The sequence below is a fragment of the Gekko japonicus genome, unplaced genomic scaffold, assembly GCF_001447785.1.
Source record: "Gekko japonicus isolate JY-2015 unplaced genomic scaffold, Gekko_japonicus_V1.1 scaffold4167, whole genome shotgun sequence".
In the NCBI taxonomy this organism is placed as follows: Eukaryota; Metazoa; Chordata; class Lepidosauria; order Squamata; family Gekkonidae; genus Gekko; species Gekko japonicus.
Window position 1 is genome coordinate 67,120 of NW_015163213.1, and position 17,651 is coordinate 84,770.

General features: G+C 51.4%; 1 protein-coding gene across 1 annotated transcript; it reads right to left on the reverse strand.

Moving 5' to 3' along the window:
• Positions 1 to 3,519: 3,519 nt before the first annotated feature.
• On the reverse strand, positions 3,520 to 15,196 carry LOC107106950 (zinc finger CCCH domain-containing protein 3-like). Its single transcript, XM_015407167.1, has 4 exons — positions 15,132 to 15,196; positions 9,674 to 11,066; positions 4,749 to 4,948; positions 3,520 to 3,596 (listed from the first exon to the last, which is right to left on the reverse strand). Exons 1-4 carry the CDS (start codon positions 15,175 to 15,177, stop codon positions 3,520 to 3,522), a joined length of 1,716 nt encoding a protein of 571 aa, XP_015262653.1. The 5' UTR covers positions 15,178 to 15,196.
• Positions 15,197 to 17,651: the final 2,455 nt, after the last annotated feature.

Below are 17,651 nucleotides of genomic sequence, written 5' to 3' on the forward strand. Positions count from 1 at the left end.
TAAAACTTGGTCTTAAAGGTGCCACTGGACTGTTTTGAACCGGGGGGGACTCTGCAGCTTACCTGGCTGCTTCTTGCTCTGACTGAGGGCTGCTGGGAGCAGGGGGCGGGGCTTGTTGCATGTGCCCGCCCCCTGGGCTCTTTACTGCCCAGAGCTCCGCTCCTGTGCGCTCCTGCAGGAAATGACCCCTGCGTTTATCCAGTTCCCTCATGAAGCTGCCCAAAAGAAATGCCAAAAAGACTGGGGATGAAGAAGAGAGACGATGCTCTCAGCTTCCCAGAGGATCTAAATTTGCGTTTCTGATTTACTGCCACCAGCTAGGGAAGCACATGTCTTCCTGTGCTACGGGGAGTTCAGTGCATGGAGTTCCCGGGCATTTGTTTTTAAAAATAATAATAACCGCCCAAGCCAAAGCAGAGACCCGCACACTGATTGTTTTACAAGGTGAAAAGAAACACCACTTGGGAAAGACTCTGAATGACACTCCCAGCATTGCATCCGTTTTAGCTCAAGAACACTGAGAGGTTAATGAACGGGCATTCTGGGTTCCCACGGGCAAGTTACAGCAGTGCCCAAAAGGAGCACCAGGCTTCTGTGTCCCTGACTCACACGCTGTCCACTGAGAAACCCAGCAGCAGCCCATAGTAAGAAATGTGCACAACATCGCCACAAGAAAGTACACAGACCATAAGGCTGCACATAAAAAGGCAACGTTCTTTACCTTTTTGCACATAAGCCACTCAACATCTTTACAACTACATAAAAAATTAAGTTAAGACCCCATGCAAAACACCAAGCCTCTACTGACCCATGAGAGAACAGGCCGACTGCCGCTGCTCCAATCCTGTGGCACAGCCTGCCTAAAGAGGGGCAAAGGGCACCTTCACCATTCCCTTCTAGAAGAGCAGGGCTTTTCACTGACATGTTTTGAGGGGCAAAGGGCACCCTTGCCTTCCCTTCTAAGAGGCCAGGGCTTTTCACTGACATGTTTTGAGGGGCTAGAGGTACCTTCACCATTCCCTTTTTAGGAAAGGCAGGGGTTTTCACTGATCTGCTTTGAGGGGCAAAGGGCACCCTTGCCTTCCCCTCTAAAAGGCCAGGGCTTTTCACTGACATGTTCTGAGGGGCAAGAGGTACCTTCACCATTTCCTTTTAGGAAAGGCAGTGGTTTTCACTGACTTGTTTTGCGGGGCAAAGGGCACCTTTGCCTTCCCTTCTAAGAGGCCAGGGCTTTTCACTGACATGTTTTGAGGGGCAAAAGGCACCTTCACTATTCCCTTCTAGAAGGGCAGGGCTTTTTTACTAATCTGCTTTGAGGTGCAAAGGGCACCTTTGCTTTCCCCTCTAAGAAGCCAGGGCTTTTCACTGACATGTTTTGAGGGGCAAAAGGCACCTTCACTATTCCCTTCTAGAAGGACAGGGCTTTTTACTTATCTGCTTTGAGGGGCAAAGGGCACCTTTGCTTTCCCCTCTAAGAAGCCAGGGCTTTTCACTGACATGTTTTGAGGGGCAAAGGGCACCTTTGCCTTCCCTTCTAAGAGGCCAGGGCTTTTCACTGACATGTTTTGAGGGGCAAAAGGCACCTTCACTATTCCCTTCTAGAAGGACAGGGCTTTTTACTGATCTGCTTTGAGGGGCAAAGGGCACATTTGCCTTCCCCTCTAAATAGCCAGGGCTTTTCACTGATATATTTTGAGGGGCAAGAGGTACCTTCACCATTCCCTTTTAGGAAAGGCAGGGGTTTTCACTGCCTTCTAAGAGGCCAGGGCTTTTCACTGACATGTTTTGAGGGGCAAGAGGTACCTTCACCATTCCCTTTTAGGAAAGGCAGGGCTTTTCACTGACCTGTTTTGAGGGGCAAAGGACACCTTTGCCTTCCCTTCTAAGAGGCCAGGGCTTTTCACTGACATGTTTTGAGGGGCAAAAGGCACCTTCACTATTCCCTTCTAGAAGGGCAGGGCTTTTTTACTAATCTGCTTTGAGGGGCAAAGGGCACCTTTGCTTTCCCCTCTAAGAAGCCAGGGCTTTTCACTTACATGTTTTGAGGAGCAAAGGACACCTTCTCCTTCCCTTCTAGGAGGGCAGGGCTTTTCACTGACATGTTTTGAGGGGCAAAGGGCACCTTTGCTTTCCCCTCTAAGAAGCCAGGGCTTTTCACTGACATGTTTTGAGGGGCAAAAGGCACCTTCACTATTCCCTTCTAGAAGGACAGGGCTTTTTACTTATCTGCTTTGAGGGGCAAAGGGCACCTTTGCTTTCCCCTCTAAGAAGCCAGGGCTTTTCACTGACATGTTTTGAGGGGCAAAGGGCACCTTTGCCTTCCCTTCTAAGAGGCCAGGGCTTTTCACTGACATGTTTTGAGGGGCAAAAGGCACCTTCACTATTCCCTTCTAGAAGGACAGGGCTTTTTACTGATCTGCTTTGAGGGGCAAAGGGCACCTTTGCTTTCCCCTCTAAGAAGCCAGGGCTTTTCACTTACATGTTTTGAGGAGCAAAGGACACCTTCTCCTTCCCTTCTAGGAGGGCAGGGCTTTTCACTGACCTATTTTGAGGGGCACTGTTGAGGGATTCAAGAACCCAGGACTTTTCCTGGGACCCCCCCAGTCCCCCTGAGTTCTTTCACTGGTTGGGTAGAGGCTGGCAAGAGACTGGATCTAGTATAGAGAGAGACCGCAGTTCTTAAACAAAGCTCAGTTTATTCCATTAACCACTCTTAAAGACAGAAAACACTTTACCCACCTTCCTGAGTAGATATAAATTACCTGCCTACTGTTTTTCTTCTCACCTTGACACAGAGAGTACTCCATCTTTCTGTGTGATACCTCCGAGGATGCCAGTCACAGCTGCTGGCAAAACGTCAGGTCCTACAATGCCAAGACCATGGCCACACAGCCCGGAAAATCCACAACAACTAAAGAAAACACTTCGTACCACTTCAATATTCAACATTTCAATATTCAACATAGTGTATTTCAACCCAATACTTGTGTAAAACTCAGAACGTTCTGGACTAGACACCAAGGTCTCAGATGGCGCTGTTGGTGGCCAGTGCCTACCTTTAGTAAACTAGAGGTTTATATCATTCTTGGACCTATAGCTACTGATGTGCCAATCACGTAGGACTACCATGGATGTGACGCAGGCCAAACCAGAACTGATTAGAACTGACCCGATGGACCAACCAGTGTTCCCTCTAAGCTGAGTTAGTGTGAGCTAGCTTACAGTTTTTTAGCCTCCGGCTCACACCTTTTTGTCTCAGCTCAGGAAGGAGGGCTCCAGAGCAAACTGATCTATGCAGCAGCCAAATCGCTCGCTCATCTTTAATGCCAGTAGCTCACAAAGTAGAATTTTTGCTCACAAGACCCCACAGCTTAGAGGGAGCATTGGTACCAACTCAAATCCCCCCCTCCTTTCTCTCTATCTCTGGGATCAGGAAGCTCACAGAAAGTCAAGGAGGGTCCAGGAAGCTAGTTTCAGACACCCTCTCCATTTTGACTCTGATAGTTACACCACGAACTTCTAGAATGTATAAACATCCTCTAAGGCAAAAGTCATGTACAGAGAAGGCCGCAGCACCAGTGGTGTTCTGAAATCTCCTGGGAAACCGAACCAAAGATTCAACTATAGGGGCTAACTACTATAGAAATTAAAGTAACAGGAGACTGAGGCTCCATCCAGGCTATATATATGAGAGAGAGACAGATTAGACTGAGTGTCTATGCCTGTCAGAGTGGCGTTTTGGGAGTCTGAGAGACTGTTTATGACACCAAGCTTTGCCAGTTACATTTACAAGTTCCTTTCATCGGCAACAGTTCAAAACAACCAGAGATCTATTTCGTTCTTTATTAAAGAAATCGTTTTTTGTTTAAACTTATCCCAGAAATCAGAACAGTCTTTCCTCAGGGCCACATAGTTCTCTGAAGTGCCCAGACCCTGGGTCATACTACCAAAAGAGAGAGATTTAGATTTTTTAATTCCTGGTGGCAGCAGCAGTCTACAAAGTTTAGGATGACAGAGAGTGTTTTAAAGGTAAAACCGTCTCCCAAATAAGCAGGACGCCGCACCTTGGCTACAGAGAGAACCTCGCGAGCTTTCCAACAACTGGAGCGGGCCCAGACAAAACACAGAACCTCCATCCATCCACAGTGACCGGCACGAGGTTAACCCAGGCAGAGTGGGGATTTGAACGCGGATTCTCGTCCAACTAGCTAATTTCCAAACCGCTGCCAGCTCTCCCTTGGAGCCTGCCTCTCCTCCTCAGACCAACATGTGACAACATGAAACACTCCGTCAGATCCCCGCAGCAATCAGTTCCCAACAACTTTCATTCAGAAAAGTAAAGTTTATTGAGTACAGTAAAGGCAGGTCTTCTGTGCATACATTCTGTGTTAGAACTAGTGGAAAGCACGCCCAGCGAGAAGTTATACACAATTCAAAGGGGTCCCTTGATGGCCGAGGTCCAATCAGGGCATCAGCAAAAGCCCGCCTAAGCTAACGGGTCGACATTCCCAGGGGAAACCTGTAACAAGGTACCAAGGTCACTAGCTGAGGCTGCATAGATAAGAAGAGCATAGAAGAAACGAAACCTAAGATTCCAGTACAGAGGCAGACCAACATCTTCCCCACCAGCACGACCACCACCAGCCAAGGCAACAATGCCAGAGGCTCAGCTGACACAATCTCCCTTAGAGTCAGAGAGGCCGCTGTTGGCGCACAAAGAACTCGTCCATTTCCGGTTCTGCACCTACCTTCTTTGGCAGCAACGTGGAACCTGGGTGCCGGCAGCCTGCGCAGGCGGTGCTTGCCGATTTGGACCAGGCCCTTGGCCCCGGACTTCCTGGCAGTGGGGGAGGGGGACTTCCCCCAGGGGGAGTTCCTTTTCCTGAGACAATAGCGGCTTTTCAGAAGCAAGGTAGAGGAAGGGGGGCTCTTCTTCTCAGCCGGAGAGCTGGAGGGACACAAGAAAGGGATTGGGAATCAAACAGTCGATGCTGCAACGCCCCCTGTAGAGATCTATGGTGCGGCCTCATTTGGAACACTATGTGAATTCTGGTCACTGTCTCTCCCAAAGGGCACTGCAGAGCTGGGAAAAGTACACCTGAGGGCAATCAAGATGATGAGGGGGTTGGAGGAAAGGCTGAAGAGCATCTGGGACTTTTCAGTTTAGAAAAGACACGACTGGGGGGCGTGGGCATAAAATTATGCATGGGATGGAGAGAGTTGGAAAAGAGATATTTTTCTCCCCCTCTCAAAATACTGGAGCTCAGGGGCATTCAATGAAGCTGATGGGCAGTGGCTTCAGGACGTACAAAAGGAAATACCACTTCACAGAGAGAGCGTTTAAAAGGTGGGATTCACTGCTGGAAGATGTTGCTGTGGCCACAGGGATAAACAGCTTTAAAAGGGGATTAGAGAGATTCGTGGAGGATACGTGGTGTAGTGGTTAAGTGCACGGACACTAATCTGGGAGAACCGGGTTTGATTCCCCACTCCTCCACTTGCACCTGCTGGATGACCTTGGGCAAGCCGTAGTTCTGATAAGAGCTGTTCTTGAAAAAGAGCAGTTTCTGTCAAGAGGTCTGTCAGCCCCACCTACCTCACAGGGTGTCTGTTGTGGGGAGGGGGAGGGAAAGGAGTTTGTGAGCCGCTCTGAGATTCCCTTGGGTACTGAAGGGCGGGGTATAAATCCAATCTCTTCTCTTCTTCTTCTCTTCAATGGCAACTAGCTATGGTGACTGAGGGGAACCTCCACAGTCAGAAGCACTGAACCTCTGAATCCCAGAGCAAGGAGGAAGCATCAGGGGAAGGCTTCAGCCTCTAAGCCATGTTGCTGGCCCTCCAGGGGAACTGGTTGGCACCTGTATGAGACAGGAGGCTGGGACTAGATGGACCACCAGTCTGATCAGGCAAGGGCTCTTCTGATGTTCTTATGAAGTCCTCGGCCTCTATGCTCTGTTGTTGGCCCTCCAGAGGAACTGGCTGGCCCCTGTGTGAGGCAGGATGCTGGACTCTTGGTCTGATCCTGCAGCGTTCTTCTGATGTTCTTATGACACGTGCTCACGGAGGTGTAACTGCAGTCCTTTCACCATAAACCATCTGCCCTGTGAGCCAATTTATACATGCCCACAACAGCGTGGCTACCGACAATAGACACTTTCACACAGTCCATGGAGCTGGAGGCCCTGTGTGAAAAGCAGGTTCAGACAACCCTGAAAGCCACACGGGGGACAAAGATGGCCAGGAAAGAGGAAACTCCATACAGATATGGATAAGCAGCTCTCGCTCTCTGATACCGAGAGACGCAGTTCTTCGAATGGAAAGAGTCATCTTCATTTGACAGCTGCCTCTTCTAACCTGCGCTAACCCGAGCCTTCTTCTACCCTCTGCACACCCTCTCCTCCAGCCCTGCCTAATTTGGTTAACAGCAACTCTGATCCTTCCACATTCTGAGCAGCCCTCTCTTGGTGCTAAGCAATAAACAGCATCGTAACAAAGCAGCAGAAAAACTCAGGGTGAGCCCCGAGATGGCCATCTCTCCGCAATGCTGGATGGGAAGGAAGCCCTCACAACTCTGCCGCTTCAAAGAGATGAGGCTAGTCGGCATCAGTCGGCCAAAGGTAGCCTGCTTTCTAGGGCAAAAAGTCAACTGAGCAAAGCGCAATCTGTGTTTTAGTGCTTTGAAGTTGGAGAACGTCCAATGAGGGAGGTAAGCGTGTGGCAATGACGGAAGGGACTGAGGAGCAGAGAAGAAGAGGAGATTGGATTTATACCCCACCCTTCACTTGGAGTCTCAGAGCGGCTTAAAAACCGCACACATCTGACTGCCACAGAGTCACATTAAGAACATAAGCAGAGCCCTGCTGTGTCAGACCAGTGAGGGTCCATCTAGTCCAGCCTCCCGTCTCACACAGTGGCCAACCAGTTCCTCAGGAGGGCCAAGAACAGGGCAGAGAGGCCGAGGCCTTCCCCTGAGAAGAACCTCAGAAGAGCCCTGCTGGGTCAGACCAGTGAGGATCCATCTAGTCCAGCATCCCATCTCACACAGTGGCCAGCCAGTTCCTCAGGAGGGCCAACAGGGCACAGAGGCCGAGGCCTTCCCCTGAGAAGAACCTCAGAAGAGCCCTGCTGGGTCAGACCAGTGAGGATCCATCTAGTCCAGCATCCCATCTCACACAGTGGCCAGCCAGTTCCTCAGGAGGGCCAACAGGGCACAGAGGCCGAGGCCTTCCCCTGAGAAGAACCTCAGAAGAGCCCTGCTGGGTCAGACCAGTGAGGGTCCATCTAGTCCAGCATCCTGCCTCACACAGGGGCCAGCCAGTTCCTCTGGAAGGCCAACAGGGCACAGAGGCCGAGGCCTTCCCCTGAGAAGAACCTCAGAAGAGCCCTGCTGGATCTGACCAGTGAGGGTCCATCTAGTCCAGCCTCCTGTCTCACACAGGGGCCAACCAGTTCCTCTGGAGGGCAGAGAAGCCGAGGCCTTCCCCTGAGAAGAACCTCAGAAGAGCCCTGCTGGATCAGACCACTGGGGGTTCATCTAGTCCAGCATCCCGTCTCACGCAGTGGGCAGCCAGTTCCCCTGGAGGGCCAGCAACAGGGCACAGAGGCCGAGGCCTTCCTCTGAGAAGAAGAGCCCTGCTAGATCACACCAGTGAGGGTCCTTCTAGTCCAGCATCCTGTCTCACATAGCAGCCAACCAGTTCCTCAGGAGGGCCAACAACAGGGCAGAGAGGCTGAGGCCTTCCCCTGATGAGAACATAAGAAGAGCCCTGCTTGATCAGACCAGTGAGGAACCACCTAGTCCAGCTTCCTGTCTCGCACAGGGGCCAACCAGTTCCTCTGGAGGGCCAACAAGAGGGCAGAGAGGACGAGGCCTTCCCCTGAGAAGAACCTCAGAAGAGCCCTGCTGGATCAGACCAGTAAGGGTCCATCTAGTCCAGCATCCTGTCTCATACAGGGGCCAACCAGTTCCTCTGGAGGGCCAACAACAGGGCAGAGAGGATGAGTCCTTCCCCTGATGTTGCCTCCTGGCGCTAGCATTCAGAGGTTGACTGACTCTGAACGTGGCAAGGAGAAGGGGAAGAGGAGGAGGAGATTGGATTAATACCCACCCTTCACTACGCAAAGGAGTCTCAGAGCGGCTCACAAACTCCTTCCTCTCCCCACAACACACAGCTTGTGAGGTAGGTGAGGCTGAGAGAGCTCTTTTGAGAACTGCTCTTCAGAGAACAGCTCTGAAAGAACATAAAGTTCTTATAGTTAAGACCCACGGTCACACCAGCAGCTGCATGTAGAGGAGTGGGGAATCAAACCCGGTTCTCCCAGATTAGAGTCTGCACTCCTCACCACTACAACAAACTAGTAGCCACTGACAGATGTCTACTTCATTAAACTATCTAATCCCCTTTTAAAGCCGTCTGTGCCTTTGTTACATTCTCTGGCAAAGAATTCCACATTTTAATCAACCAGTGTGTGAAGAAGTGCTTCCTTCTGTCCATCCTGAATGTGTGTTTTGCAAAGCAGACAAAATATAACTTAAGTGAAGGCTCACAGAACACAAGCCCACTGAAATCGAGCTCACCAGGGGATAGTGTGTGGACTAGGAATCTTCGTCGTAATATATTAGGTTTTCTAAAGGAAGAAGGTAATTGATGTGGGGAGCATTTAGACATACAACTGCAAAGTGGGCACACTGAAGTAGCGCAGTCCCAGAGGTGATACTGGACTCCAGACTCTAGAGCTGGAAAAGTCATAAGCATCTCCCAAGATCCTAGAAATATGAATCAGGCATACAAAGATCTTATTTCAGGTGCCACTGGAAGTCCTCATGGATGCTACGGAGGCTTTTCAGGTCTTCCTTTTAGGATCTCACTGCATTACACTGCCTAAGCCGAAGTCCCAAACAGATACATAATGTCCTATCATCTGAACATCTTCCCTAGGTCTCGAAATCTTCCTATTACTCACACAACCTTTGCAATTCCACAGAAGGCGAAGCGCACTGTTTGGTGAGAACCAATTTGGTGTAGTGCTTAAGTGCGCGGACTCTAATCTGGGAGAACCGGGTTTGATTCCCCCATTCCTCCACTTGCACCGGGCTGGATGGCCTTGGGCAAGCTGTAGTTCTGTCAGAGCTGTCCTTGAAAAAGAGCAGTTTCTGTCAGAGCTCTCTCAGCCCCACTGACCTCACAGGGTGTCTGTTGTGGGGAGGGGAAGGGGAAGGGAAAGGCATTTGTGAGCCGCTCTGAGACTCTCTTGGGTAGTGAAGGGCGGGGTATAAACCCAATCTCCTCCTCCTCCTCTTCTTCATCTTAGTCTTAGCCAGTTTGGTGTAGTGGTTAAGTGCGTGGACTCTAATCTGGGAGAACCGGGTTTGATTCCCCACTCCTCCACTTGCACCTGCTGGATGACCTTGGGCAAGCCATAGTTCTGACAAGAACTGTTCTTGAAAAAGAGCAGTTTCTGTCAAGAGCGCTCTCAGCCCCACCCGCCTCACAGGGTGTCTGTTGTGGGGAGGGGAAGGGAAAGGAGTTTGTCAGCCGCTCTGAGACTCCAAGTGAAGGGCGGGGTATACATCCAATCTCTTCTTCTTCTTCGTTTCAGATGCAAAACTGGGGTGGTCAAGAAAAAGGCTAGAAAAGCTGCAACGCTGGCCACAGGCAAACAAGCCACGTACCTGGCACTTCCCTTCTTTTTGATGATTTTGGTCCGGCTCTTTAACTTGTAGTTTAGAAAGCTGGTATTCCCAAAGGTCGGTTTCGGATCGCCAAGACCAAGAGGCATCCGGCTCGCGGCTGGGAGGGAAGAGCCGCCTCCTGAGAAGTGGGCCGCGCCAGGCCCGCCACGTTCCTCGCGCTGCCACGTGAACGCAGACGTGGATACGGACGGGGAGAGGCGGAGACTGGAGGCCTTCCATTTGTACTTGCTGGAGGAACCCCCCGCCTTCGAATGCAGGCTGGGCTTCTTCTGCTTTGCCCCCGGGTCCCCCCTCGGTACCGACTTGGAGGTCCTCTCTGCCCCCGTGGCAAACCTCTGGCTGTTTTCGGCGGCTCTGGAGGCAGACCATCTTTTCGAAGCGCGGGTACATTTACCCGGGTTGGCCACCCACGTGTACTTGGTTTTCCTGAACTTGGGGGATTTGGAGGAGGCTGGTGAGGTGGGAGCCGTCTGGAGAGCAGGCGCAGACGGCTTGTTCTTCGTGGGACTCATCCCAAGAGCCGAAGGAGCCTGCCCGACTGCACTGGCAAGTGCACTGGGCGCCTGAGTCATCCCCGCGGGGCTCGATTTGCCCCCTGCCGCGGAGGCTTGTTGCAAAGCTGGAACCCGCGACACAGAGCTCTTCCTTGCGGAAAGGCACCTTGACTCACGCCCGGGCGAGGTCAGAGGCCGCTGAGGGCCAGTTTTCAACGTGATGGCCTGCTCGCTGATCATCCTGCACGAATCCAGGGCCAGTTCCGAGGCACCCGGCACTGTCCTCGAGGGCACAGAGACACACACCGAAAGGGAGTCGTCCCTACCCCTAGCGACAATCTGGTGATGCAACAAGGGAGGCACTGCCGAGAGAGGCTCTGGTTTGCTCTCTTTCGAGGGGACGCTCGGAGTCAAAGCAGAGATTGCACAGCTTCTGGAAGGAGACGGGTGCCCTGCTGCTTCGGAGGGAGCACCCTGGGAGGCAGGGACAGCAGCGTTTCTCACGACTGAGCTCATCGGCACCCCGACAATTGTGTTATCGTCTCCGGCCACACCTACTCTTCTTCCCGAAAGCGACGGCTGCGCCTCGGCGGCCTCGCTCTTTCCTTGGCTCGGGACAGTTCGGGAGCTGCTGGCTGAAGCGCTGCCGCCAGGATGGAGTGTGGGCCGAGGCGGCACGTTGACAAGAGAGTATTTCTTCCTCCAGGCATTGTGGGGGCGAGGCAGGAAATCCCTTTGGGGTTGTTGCTGGGGATATCTAGCAGAGAAAACAGCTTGGTTGCTAAAAGACGGCGGCCGGGGATTCCTCCACCGGGGCACTGGAGCCGGCTGGGGGACCGGTGCGTTCCCGTGGATGTTTTTATGGTCATTGATAAGCCCTGAAACAAAAGGAGCAGAGAGCTTCCGTTAACCGTATGTTCAAAGGCCATTCTAGAAGGAGAGTAAACATTTTCTTCATATTACGACATCTCTTACAAAGACCCATATATTAACACCATGGGGAATGTGACACTACTCTCAAACATACAGCTTGCCCTCTCGTTAAAATATTCCATACAAAACGTCACTAAAATATTCCATTCCAAATAACATCCCATCTGCTTACAGGTCCATTCAACCTCCCCCTACCTTTTACCCTGATCTCGATGGCTCAGGCTAGCCCAATCTCCTCAGATCTCAGAAGCTAAGCAGGGTCGGCCCTGGTTAGTATTTGAATGGGAGACCACCAAGGAAGCCCAGGGCTGTTTATGCAGAGGCAGGCAATGGCAAACCGCCTCTGAACGTCTCTGGCCTTGACAATCCGATGGGGTCATCGCCATACGTCAGCTGCGATTCGATGGCACTTTCCACCCCAGGACCTTTTGCTTGGTCCCAAAAGCTAGCCCCTGAGGACAGCCTTGTCTGTCTGGATTTATCTTAGTGTTTGAACTCTCCAATGCAAGAACAAGATGCATTTCTTCCTTTAGGAGGTGCGATTGTCACAAGAAAAGAAAAAGGTTTCAGTTTTGTTTTTGCATGTGGGGGGGGTATTCTGTTTGTAATAATTGTTTGGATACACTATATTTTTAATATGCTAGTTGTGATGATTTCATGCCAAGTAAAAATGTCCATAGTCATATTTTATGTTCCTAAAGTAACAGAATGACTCTCAATCTAGAAAAGACAAAAGAAATGCTAATGTAGCATTTTTTTTTCAATTTTTCCGAAAATGTCCGTTTTTCCCAAAAAAAAAACTGGAGAAAAAAACGGGTTTTTTTCCGAGCTTCAAAATTTCCAGAAATTTTACATTTCTAGCTCAACCCCTAAAAACCCCACAGGGTTGAAATGAGAACAAACGTACACCAGTGTTCCCTCTAAGCTGAGTGAGTGTGAGCCAGCTCACAGTCTTTTAGCCTCCATCTCACAGTTTTTTGTCTCAGCTCAGGAAGGGGGGCTCCAGAGCAAACTAGTTTCTGCAGCAGCCAGATCACTCACTCACAACTTTAATGCCAGTAGCTGACAAAATAGGATTTTTGCACACAAGACCCCACAGTTTAGAGGGAGCATTGATGTACACCATCTTGAGCTCCTTAGTGTAAGGGAGAAAGGGATAAAAATGTACTAAGAAAGCGCAGAGAGAGTCGGTAGCAGCTATAATATCAGACTAGGACTAGAGACACGCAGGTTCAAACCCCTGTTCAGCAGTAATGATCACAGGATTAGCCTTAGGTCAGTCATATTCCCTCGGCTTAACTAACTAACGTCTGGGGTTGCCAGCCTCCAGGTAGGGCCTGGATTTCAACTGGTCTCCAGAATACAGAGATCATTTCCCCCGGAGAAAATGGCCGCTTCAGAGGGCAGAAGCTACGGCACTGTGCTCCACTGAGGCCCCCCCCAAAAAAAAACCTCTGTCCTGCCCAGGCCCTGCCCACAAATCTGCAAGAATTTCCAAAGACAGAGTTGGCGACCCTGATTTCACAGGGTCATTGTAACAACCAGTGTTCCCTCTAAGCTGAGTTAGTGTGAGCTAGCTCACAGTTTTTTAGCCTCCAGCTCACACATTTTTGTCTTAGTTCGGGAAGGATGGCTCCAGAGCAAACTAATCTTTGCAGTAGCCAAATTGCTTGCTCACAACTTTAATGCCAATAACTCACAAAGTAGAATTTTTGCTCACTAGACTCCACAGCTTAGAGGGAACATTGGTAACAACCCAAAGCTCTCGAAGGAAAGGGGGGAAAGGAACAAGAACTTACCAGGAACAGTCAAAAAGAGCAGGGGAGGAGCTTTCGTGAGTCACTGCTCACTTCTTCAGATACAGGTAGAATGAAAGTCCATCTGCCCTATTTATTGGCAAATGACAATAGCAGGTGATTTGCCTGCATGATTGCCTGCTAAATGTCATTTGACATCTGAAACCACTTTCCAATAAATACAAGCTGTATCTGAAGAAATGAGCGGTGACTCACAAAAGCTCCTCCCTTGCCACAGATTTTGTGAGTCTATAAGGTGCTCCTGGACTCCCGCTCTTCTCTATCTGAAGAAGTGAGCGGTGATTCACCAAAGCTCCTCCCCTGCCACAAATTTTGTTAGTCTTTAAGGTGCTCCTGGACTCTTGCTTTTTTCTTCTGCTACAGACTAACATGGCTGCCCATCTTGGAGGTCAGCAGTAACTCACGAAAGCTGCTACCCTGCCACAATGTCTTATCAGTCTTTAAAGTGCTTCTGGATTCTTGCTCTTTTCTATCTGAAGAAGTGAGTGGTGACTCACGGAGGCTTCTCCCCTACCACAATCTTTTATTAGTCTTTAAGGTAACAGCATTCCGTGCGCCTTGGTGTTTAGTCATGCCGGCCACATGACCACGGAAACGTCTTCAGACAGCGCTGGCTCTTCGGCTTTGAAACGGAGATGAGCACCGCAACCCTAGAGTCGGACTCGACTGGCTTTCGAGCAAGGGAACCTTTACCTTTACCTTTTTAAGGTGCTCCTGGACTCTTGCTCTTTTGTGCTGCTACAGACAGACTAACACGGCTACCCATCTTGACCTGTCTCCATGGAAGGCACCCCATTTAGCCGTACAGAATGGAAATCCATCAACCTGGTGATACAAGGACAGATGGACTCCCATTCCAGGTGTATCTGTAGAAGTGAGGCAGTGACTCAGGAAAACTCATACCCTGCCACAATCCTTAATTAGTCTTTAAGGTGTTGCTGGCCTCTTTTTCTTTATTAGTCTTCAAGGTGCTTCTGGAGTCTTGCTCTTTTGAGCGCCTAAAGACAGACTACCACAGCTGCCCATCTTGACCTGTTGCTATGGAAGGCATCACAATTAGCCGTATAGAACGGAAACCCATCAACCAGGTAATATAAGGACAGATAGACTCTCATTCCAGCTGTATCTGAAGAAGTGACTGCAGTTACTCACGAAAGCTCCTCCCCTGCCACAATTTTTAAATTAGTCTTTAAGGTGCTCCTGGCCTCTTGCTCTTCCCTGCTGCTCATAGACTAACACAGCCACCCAACCCTGATTTACGAGATACAGTACTTTAATGTATTCTTTTAATTATTTTTTAAATATCTGAACGAGCTGAAAGAGATGGGTATGTTTAGCCTGGAAAAGAGAAGGCTTAGAGGGGACATGATTGCTGTTTTAAATATCTGAAGGGCTGTCATGTAGAAGAGGGAGCAGATCTATTCTCTCTTGCTCCGGATTGCAAGACTAGATCGAATGGGTGGAAATTACAAGGGAGTCGATACCGGCTAAATATCAGGAGAGACTTCCTGACTGTAAGAGTGGTTGAGCCGTGGAACAGTCTGTCTCGGGAGGTGGTGGATACTCCTTTGCTGGACGTCTTTAAGCGGAGGCTGAATGACCATATTTCATGTATGTTGTAGGTATGTAGGGCTCTCTTTCGGCTCTGCTCCTGCAGAGTGCAGGGGGTTGGACTAGATGACCTGCAAGGTCCCTTCCAACTCTAACATTCTATGATTCTGTGTAGGGCTCTCTTTCGACTCTGCTCCTGCAGAGTGCAAGGGGTTGGACTAGATGACCTGGAAGGTCCCTTCCAACTCAAACATTCAGTGATTCTGTGATCTATAAGCACCCTCAAGCAGGCTCCTGGAAAGGCAGCACACGAATCCCCCCCCAAAGTGGGGAGCGAGCCATTTGGCTGCTGCATCAATCAGTTTGCTCTGGAGCCCCCCACCCCTTCCTGAGCGAAGACAGAAATGTGTGAGCCGGAGGCTAAAAAACTGTGAGCCGGCTCACACTCACTCAGCTTAGGGGGAACACCGCCCCAAAGGTGACAACCTGCCGGCAGCCCGTGAGGGGCCCCTGGGCCTCACCCCAAAGGGCAGGGAAGGGAGCCCGGACGCCTGGGTCCCTCTCACGGCCCCCCGCCCCGCCCCGGACGCCTGGGTCCCCTCCCTCTCCCCCGACCGCGCCCCTGATTCGTCCCCCCCTCACCCTGCAGCAGACGGATCTGGCGCCGCAGCTGCTCGTTCTCCTCCATCCTCTTCCTCAGCCGGCACTCTCTCTCGCCTGCCTCCTGACGTTACATTCACGCGCCCTCCACCGCAGAGGGGCGCCCTGCGACGCCGGGCGCCTTCGCCTTCCGCAATCGTCATCAGTCCGCGCTTCGTCGCCCAGGGGGGGAAACCATAGAGACAGGCCAAAGAGGAAGGCCGCCTCTCGCACACGGGAACCCACACTTCCGGCTGCCGTTCGACCGTGCGGGGGGTTAGCCCGGGGAGCCGAAAGGAAGACGGGCGGATATGGAGGGGACAGAGTGGGGGGTGGGGAGGGCTCTCTCGGGGTGCTTTCGATGTATTGGTGGGTTTAAATAGACGTATCTAAAGAAGGGAGGTTTGCTTTTGCATAAGCTCTTGTGGACTTGATGCATGAAGTGTGTCCTCCTCTCTGGGCAGAGTTATGTCTTGGGGGAGAGACGCTGGCTGGTTGGGCGGGGCGAAACGTTCTCCTGCCTCCCTGAGCCCCGGGGTGGTGGCCTTGGACTCCTAGGGGCAAATCCCACCTCTAGCGAGAGGTCATTCTGGCTCCCCCAGCGCTCCTTAAAGTAAAGGTCAAGGTTCCCTTGCTCGAAAGCCAGTCGAATCCGACTCTAGGGTTGCGGTGCTCATCTCCGTTTCCAAGCCGAAGAGCCAGCGCTGTCCGAAGACATTTCTGTGGTCATGTGGCCGGCATGACTAAACACCGAGGCGCACGGAAAGCTGTTCCCTTCCCACCGAAGCGATACCTATTGATCTACTTGCAATGTCTTGCTTTCCAACTGCTAGGTTGGCAGGAGCTGGAAATAGACACGGGAGCTCACTCCGTCACGCGGCGCACTCGGGTCTCGAACTGCTGAACTACTGACCTTCCACAGCCTGCAGTTCAGCATCTTAACCACTTGAGCCACCGCAGCTCTCCTTAGGGGCTCTTTAAGAAGTTATGGCCGCCGTTCTCGGCAGCAGCTGCGACACCCATGGGGGGGGGTGGACGTTCTCCTGCCTCCCTGAGCTCCGGAGTGGCGGCCTTGGACTTGTAGGGGCAAATGCCACCTCTCGCGTGTGAGAGCGGCAATGCCGCTCGGACATCACACATGAGAGGTCATTCTGGCTCCCCCAGGTCAGGTTAGGGGCTCTTTAAAAAGTTATGGCCGCCAGTGCTGTTCGCAGCTGCAGCACCTGCAGGGAGGGGGCGAACCGTTCTTTTCCCTCCTTGAGCCCCGGGGTAGTGGCCTTGGACTCATAGGGGCAAATTCTACCTCTCGCGTGTGAGAGCGGCAATGCCGCTCGGACATCACACATGAGAGGTCATTCTGGCTCCCCCAGGTCTGGTTAGAGGCTCTTTTAAAAGTTATGGCCGCCGGCACTGTTCTCAGCTGCAACTGTGACGCCCGCGGGGGAGGGGGGGGCGAAAGGTTCTCCTGCCTCCCTGATCCCCGGGGTGGTGGCCTTGGACTCATAGGGGCAAATTCCACCTCTCCTGTGTGCCCCCCTGCCTCCTGCTCGCCCGGGCTTCTTGCCTCCTGCTGCCTTGGCCCTCTGGTGCACGGGTGAGTCCCCAAAGTTTCACTCTTCCTCTACAAGTCTCTGGCGCTGGAGGTATTCGCCTCCTTCCCTCCTGCCTGCTATGGCTGCATAATTGTGAGAGATTTCTTAACATAGTCTTCCTGCCAGGGAAGCTGGGGACCCTGCCCATGAGTCTCCATTTCATCCTCACAACAACCCTGTGGGGTAGGTTAGGTAGAGAAGGGGAGATTTGGCCCGGGGGCACTCAGCCAGCCGAGTGAGCATACCAACCCTGGTCTCCCCACATCAATCTGCAACTCATCAATCTGCAACTCTGCCCACTGTGCAGGGCTGCCTCTACTGATCTGTAATGTTCCAGAGGTGTTGTGATGTAATACTCAGTTTCTCAAACGAGTGTATGCCTGTCTGTTGGTCCACTTCGGAGTCTTGATCCTGGTTGTGTGGTGGGCTAGTTGTGGCAAATGGTAGGGAAGCTCAGTATTTCTGTATACAGTTGTAGGGGCTTTATTGCAATGTGGTATGGCCTGATGATATGTTCTTATTCCAGTGTGGGGTGCGTGTGGGGCAGTGGAAGCTGAGCGATCGGGTCTCTCCAAGTGATTGCCAGAAGTGAGATGCGTCCTGGTCTTGTGTCTTACAGATAATCTTACAAATAGTCCTTTGCATTTATGTTAAAGCTTTCAGCTTTAAAAGGATCATAATGCTGATTGTGTGAACTTAGGCAAATCACTAGAGGTACAGCAGAAAGGGTTGCATCAGTGCTTAGTTCTTGTGGCCCTTTATTACATGCCCAGGGAAATGCTGATCGCCACTTTGGGGCCAGGAAGCAATTTTTCTCCAGGCCAGGTTGTCCCCCAGTGATCCTGGAGGGTTTTTAAAATCATATTCTGGGCATGGAACAGGGATCACTGGGGTATTGGTGAATTTCCTGCATTGTGCAGGGGGTTGGACT